Source organism: Nicotiana attenuata, chromosome 1 (genome assembly GCF_001879085.1).
Source record: "Nicotiana attenuata strain UT chromosome 1, NIATTr2, whole genome shotgun sequence".
In the NCBI taxonomy this organism is placed as follows: domain Eukaryota; kingdom Viridiplantae; phylum Streptophyta; class Magnoliopsida; order Solanales; family Solanaceae; genus Nicotiana; species Nicotiana attenuata.
The window spans coordinates 26,698,950-26,705,841 of NC_031989.1; the positions used below are offsets into that span (position 1 = coordinate 26,698,950).

The 6,892-nt window shown below is 34.4% G+C and overlaps 1 protein-coding gene across 2 annotated transcripts; it reads right to left on the reverse strand.

The window, feature by feature from the left end:
• LOC109223087 (homeobox protein knotted-1-like 1) lies at positions 774 to 6,439 on the reverse strand. 2 transcript variants are annotated; one of them, XM_019387350.1, is made up of 6 exons: positions 6,269 to 6,439; positions 5,816 to 6,061; positions 5,544 to 5,660; positions 5,246 to 5,420; positions 1,681 to 1,949; positions 774 to 1,161 (listed from the first exon to the last, which is right to left on the reverse strand). In XM_019387350.1, the coding sequence occupies exons 2-6, from the start codon at positions 6,050 to 6,052 to the stop codon at positions 961 to 963; spliced, it is 999 nt and encodes a 332-aa protein (XP_019242895.1). In that variant the 5' UTR covers positions 6,053 to 6,061; positions 6,269 to 6,439; the 3' UTR covers positions 774 to 960. The 2 variants fall into 2 exon arrangements, with proteins under 2 accessions (XP_019242895.1, XP_019242897.1); XM_019387352.1 differs by lacking the exon at positions 6,269 to 6,439 and having other exon boundaries at positions 775 to 1,161; positions 1,681 to 1,934; positions 5,816 to 6,262.

Here is a 6,892-nt window from a genome sequence, read left to right on the forward strand (position 1 = left end):
AGAAACATGAAAATACACACAGATCTGAAAATAAATAGCTCTCAAACTTGATTTGCACCAACAAACAACTACTAATTTTGGAGGATTTTGAAGTTTGAAGTTCTGGTAATTTTGGAAGATTCTGAAGTTTGAAGTTTGAAGTTTGAAGTCTGAAAAATCATAACTATGTAGCAGGTTGTATCGACACTGTATAATAATGTATAATTGTGTATATGGGTATACAGACACCTCTTATACACTATTATACATGTTTATACAAGTTATACAGTATTGTATAATGGTGTATAAATATGTATATTTGTGTATAATATTGTATAAATATATATTTTTTCAGTTTATAAGGATGTATATACATTGTTAGCGTGTAAGAGGTCTCTACAGAAGTTTGACACTTCCTTCTCTTCTTCTTTTTCGTGTATGTGCTATATGAAACAGATTTGTACGCATTGGAGGAATTCCACAATTCATTTATCAATTTTTTATTTTTCTGTTATCCTGTTGGATTGCTTCAGCAATTGCACATAAATGTGTTTGAATTTCTTACCTTCAGATAATATGTTAATTGTGTAAAATAAGCTGTTTTTTCGGAAATTAGCCTATTATTTTTGGGCTATAGATTTACAATGTGATATCTAGGCTATTATGTTGCAAATCAGGTGTGTGAGCTGTACTTATGTGAAATTATCCTTTTTTTATACAGTCATTATATTATTGAACAATTGTTCTATCAAGTAAGAGCATCCGATTAGCTATGTTAAGGTGACCAACGAAGCAGCTGGTAACTTGTCTTGAATTCCTTATAAATTGAAACTTGGGAAGAGAATATATATAACACATTGTTCTGAATATAAGTCAATATATAAACTTCAAAATATAAAGGTTTCTGTCATGCTATGCACTACTTGTTAGTTAGCTAGTTATACTTTGAAAAGTTGCAGCAAGTTTTCTTTCACTCTTTTTTCAAGTGCCAATACTTTCAGTGCCTCCAGCTCCATCAAAATACATGGATCCGGCAATGCTACCGCTGCTGACACCTTCCATGAGTGCATATTTCATGTCTTCTGATGGTCGCCAGTGTCGCTTCCTTTGGTTTATGAACCAGTTGTTTATCTGCTTCGGGTCTAGCCCAGTGATCTCCGACAGCCTATTTTTCTCTTCTTCCTGCATTGTCATCTATGTTACTTTCACAATTAATAAGAAACACCTGATCGTTAGCCATGACTCGTGACCCTGGATACTGCACGTTCGTCACTTCAATCTATCCATTCTACCACTAAAACAAATGAGTTTAACTTCTGTACACTAATCATCTGAAAGATAACTACACACAATCGTTCATAAAAAGTGACATTAGTAACTTCGATTATATGACATGCATGTTAAGATTCTTCACTGCGTATAGGTTGAATCCTTAACAAGTTAGAGTGACAAATAAACAGATGAGTAGTGACTATCAATAATATTAGCCCGGGCATTTGAGTAGAGGCCCTAAGTTAGGGAATTGACCATTATAGCAAAGGTGTAAGAGGAGATAGCACGTGGGGGGTCGTCAAAAAAGCTATATATTCTGTCTTCTCAGATCTCGGAAAGAGTACTACAATTTCTAGACCAGCATTCTAGCGACACAGAGTTTTTTAAGACATCCTTAAACGAATGGCGCCGAGAAGTAGTAGAAATTACCGTGGGGTAAGGCCACCTGTAATGGGTATTCCACCAGTCCAGCAATGCAGTTCTTGCATCCTTGGGTAACTTGCCTTTTTTCCTCTTCTTCAAAAATTCCTTTCTCAAGCTGCTAAGGTAGCCACTATATTTGCGCATCAGCGTTTCTTTTAGCTCATTATCACCTTCACGGTTAGCAGGAGATTCTTGAGTACTATCCGCTGCTTCCATTTCCCCGCAGCCTAGATCCTCGTCTGAAGTACCACCTGCTTCATCTGTTATGAACCTAACTTAAATCAAAAGGATTCATATGTTTTATGTCAGCTGGCACTGGCTGCGGCACAGCTTTTGCATTCATAATCAAAGATTCATAAAAATCAAACTTCAGTTAAAAAGAATCTCAGACCAAGCAATACTATATTACATGGAGTACCTCAAAGCCCGAACAATAGCATAAGACATAAAATGTTTTGATAAATTATGCAAATAAAATATCACTAAAATGAGAATTAATACATTCAAGATTGATTTTAATGGTTCACTAAATAACCAAATCGACTTATGACCTGACAAGCTTCCAACACAGCTCAAAAAATTCTCCATATATAGAGTTACCTTATCACGCCCTGAATTATTCCGATAAAGAAAATGGTAAATAGGGGATAAATAAAGACAAGAACATTGAATCGCTTCATGCATATGGATGTTTAGTAATAAGGGAAAATTGGTAATACCTTTTTGTGATTCTGTAATGGACCCTGCAAATCACAAGTGATATGGGAGAGTATATGCAGATATTATAATTCAAAGTATTGGTGCATCACTGCATAGAAGCAGCTTGTCCTAGGTTCAAGGCCCAAGTAAAAATGCTCATTTTTTCAGCAAAAGAAGTTAAATCCAACTACTCCTCTGCAGACCAAGCAACAAACGCCACCAAATATCAGCATTTTGCATTCTATTTGCATGAGAAGAAACCTGGTTATGCAATTCAAGAGAACTCCAGTGGTATTGTTTCATAACATGCATAGACAGTTGCTGAAATGAACAAATCAAGTGACGCAAAAATGACAATGCAATTTCTATTTGTGAACCACAGTTCAGCGAAGAAGATGTATAAAGCACACAAACAAACATCAAATTATGCTGCCTCATGGAATTTAAGAACATGACAGGAAAAGACATGGAAAGGGGGGGGGGGAGGGGAGGAATCTTACATGTTGGCTACATTGAGTTGATGAATAAATTGTGGAATACAAGCATAAATTTGTGGCCAAGCTACGATAATAAGGAAGAGGCATCCTATTCTAGCTTATATTTAAATAATGAATTTGAATTCTTGAACCATGAAAAGGGTACATAACATCATCATTCATACCAAGTAAAACAAACATTCTTAAGTAGTACAAACAGAAATTGGGGGTGTACGTCATAAATTTAAGTAGTTTTCCTGTGTTTCTACTCTCTTGGTTTCATCCTTAATTCAAACTCTGGCAGTACAAAATAAAGAAGAACGGAAATCATGCTGGAAATTTCCAGTCATGACCCTCAGCAAAACACCAAGACGCGCGCAAGTTATGCTTAAAGTATTTGCATATATGATCAACTTAAAGCAACAAATAATAAGAAGACTTCAACACAAATAAGTTAGCAGGTTTAAATTTATTTGCACATTAAACAAGTACTGCATGTAATCATACAAAAACCATTCAAGCTCATATCATTGAGAATTTCACGATTTGGAAGTACCACTTGCACCCAAATTGTAAGAGATCCATACATTGTTAAGCAGGATTAATTGCATGACTAGGGAAAGGAGTAAGGACAAAAATTAAGATATGTCACAAACACAGACAGAAAAAACTGTAAAACGGCATGACAGACACGGGACACATTTAGGGGTCGTTTGGTACTATGGGGGTGTGATATCCCAGGATATCCTATGGGGTGTGATATCCCATGAGATAAGTTGTCCCGCCTTCTATATGGGATAGCTAATCCCACAATTTTAGTGTAAAAGTTATCCCAGAGTTAGCTGATACCCCAAATCAAACATGAGATAAAGCTAATCTAAAACTTTATCCTTGGATTGTTATTCTTATCCCATGTGCCAAACTATCCCTTAGAGATATATCTGTAATGCCAATACATAATCAAATTTCAGCTTAAATTCTTCTTGCCAATAATACAATTTTTTACACCAAATAAATTGTAAGCATGTTATTTCTTTTTTAAAAGAAAATTCTATCCGAAAACAACAAGGGAAGTGAAAAAAAGAAAAATAATATTAGGATGGCATTTCTCTCAGTTTTTGCACCTCATGCCCAAACCATGTCCAAGCCTAAGCCTTCATGTGTCTACCCAACAAATAATTATTAGAGACAAATACCTAATTTCAAATTAAACACATTCGGAAGCATGTCTATCATGTGTAAGTAAATCACATGTTCATGTGCAGGTGTATTCTTCAGCACCATAATATCAAAACATAGTGTTAATGCTCTGTATGCCTCGAACCTAATACACCTTCTACCAAATTGGACCTGCATAATGTTTATATATACATTTTAAGCCTGACCGTATCGACCATATATTCAATATCATCATTAATAACGATCACCAGTCATCCATAACTTTCAAGTTCCATGACCAAATCATTCAAGTGGAGGTTTTATTATATGTAAACCATCTATTCGAATTTTCATTTAAATCCAAATTACTCTCTTCGAAAATTTAATGAAAAACTCGAGCTAAACAAGCGAGTAGGTTTTTGGCATCATTTGTGTTTAGCATCACTGTCTAGGGCAATTTGAGAAAGAAAAAGAAACACCCAATTTTAAATCACATAGATAATGCACTAAAATGACAAGGTGTCTTATTTCATTTTTTATTCTAATTTTCAGATTTGCCTAATTTAAAACAATTTCACCCATGATTTCAAGTGTCTAGAGTATTTTGAATCCTACCCAACCCAGCCGAGCTTATGTTACATGATGCAAAATCTACAGCAAGTAAAAGCTAAATTTATGGTATATATCTTCTTTAAGCATTCCAAAACGGAGTTTTAATTTCTATGCACCAACAATATATAGATTTTAAGTCGACCTACAACAATAATTAAGTTACCGGAACTATAGAATAACATGCTATAGTTAGTAAAATTTCACTAGTAATATAAAATAAAAAAAAATAAAAAGAATATTACCGCTGTATAAAACTTAAATTTAATGCCTTAATTCCAATGTGAGAGATAAGAAACAAAATCTGACAGCAATAGTCCCAAAGGGATGCAGCCACCGAAAAGACTCAATTTCCAAGACTACCAACATGCCTACTATTACCTTCTCGCAACCCTAATAAGTATAATACAGAAGGGGCCAGCTAAAGTATAGGGGGGTCCGAATCAATCCTGAAAAGTTGAACGGAATAGTATTTCTGACCAAAGTTAGTACTTTCAACCCACACCCCAAGACAAAAAAACCCATAAACACACGCATAAACGATAGTGATGAGTCAAGAATCATGACTACTCATGTTTCACTAAGTTAACAGTATCAAGAAAGAACAAAAAGAACAGTGAACAACCTACCAGATAGATAATTGTTGTTAGAGTTGAAAGAGGTGGTGGTTGTTGTTGTTGTTGTTAAGTTTTCTTTGCAGAGAGAACTCAGCTGCGACTCAATGTTATTCAAGAACGTCGTGGCTTCATCAAACGGCTTTGACAACTCCTCCTTGTATTTTAGTAATACTGCACAATATGATTCCTTCACAACACAAAAATAACAAAAAACCCTCATTTTAAATAGTAAATGAAAACTATCTAGCTAGCTAGCCACTATTTTGTGTGTGTGTGTGGGCTGATGAGTTTTTCTATGTGGGGTTTTCACCATAAAATCATCAAGTTCTGGATCAGTTCCAATTTCAGTATTGTGGCAGCTGGATATTAAGTGGTTCTCTTTGCTGATTTTTTCAAGAATTGATACCATTTCCTGGGGTGCTCCAACCTTCATACATCAACAAAAAAAAGTTTTTTTTATCAATATATATACACGAACACATTACACTTGACATAGGAAAAAAAACTGTACAAGTACACAGTGAACACAGTGATGATCAACAGAAGAAAACAAGGAAAGAAGATGGATATATTTTGATTTACCTTTCGGCATTGAAGGTAGGCAGATAATAAGTTAGGATAAAGAGGATGATTAGCAATCTGAGCTTTAATAAGATCTGACATCTCCAAGCTGGCTTTTTCAAGATTATTATCAACACTACTGTTATTAATTGGCCCCTCTTGTTGTTGACCAGTTATGTGCTCAAGGACTCCAACAACATGATTATTGTTACTCGAACATGCAATAGCAGAATGAAGTTTGCTCAATTCATCCATCATCAAATAGTACTAAACAAGAAACAATAGTAACTTGGTTAGAAACCAAACAAACCCTTTCATATACACACACAGTGTGTAATGATAAAATTTGCGAAGTTTATTAACCTGCACCCTTTTAAGGTTTATTCCTAAGTTAAAGATGAAGAGAAACAGATGGGAGAGGAAAGGTCCAAGGGGATTATTATAGAAGGAAGAGATAGAGATAGAGAAAGACACCTGGAAAAAGACCCTACTTTAATTTTCTTTTTCTACACACACACCCGAGAGTTAAATAAAAAGTTGATAAAGACCAGTCCAGACTTTGTGTTCCCAACACTAGTGTAAAGGAAAGAGAAGCGAAGGGAGAGTGTTTCAAGGGTTCTAGAGGTGTTGCGGATTGGATTTATCTGGTATGATTGATTGGTTCAGACATGATAAAAACTAGTTGCAAATTTTTTATATTCAAATCTCACTGACAGTGCACTTATTTGAAATAAGGACAAATATTGATTATGTGTTATTTATATTGCTTTTTATTAAATTTTTTATCTAATATTATCCTGTCGTTAGAAAAAAATTCGATTCGAGAATAATTTTAATATATGAGTAGTAATATAGACCTTTCTTCTAAGAATTTGGACATGTAAAGTACTTTTGCTTTTATTAATGGCAAGAACAAATATAAAATAATATTGTATGTAAGTGTTTGAATAATATTGAACAATTTTGAGTACTATATGACTTGGATCTTCTTCCCCTATATTTTAGGGCAAACTTATTTTCTTAATTATTATCATGGTGATTTAATTTCAACATTAGTTACCGGACGGCTATTGTATTAATATGATGTTTATTATAAAA

Bases quoted from the DNA above. Each gene is read 5' to 3' on its own strand.
- LOC109223087 (XM_019387350.1), bottom strand. From the start codon at position 6,052: ATGATGGATGAATTGAGCAAACTTCATTCTGCTATTGCATGTTCGAGT. The intron at 1,950-5,245 runs GTAGGTTGTTCA...TTTTGATTTAAG, and splicing joins TAACAACAATTATCTATCTG to TTAGGTTCATAACAGATGAA. The intron at 1,162-1,680 runs GTAATTTCTACT...ATGACAATGCAG, and splicing joins ACAGGTGGCCTTACCCCACG to GAAGAAGAGAAAAATAGGCT.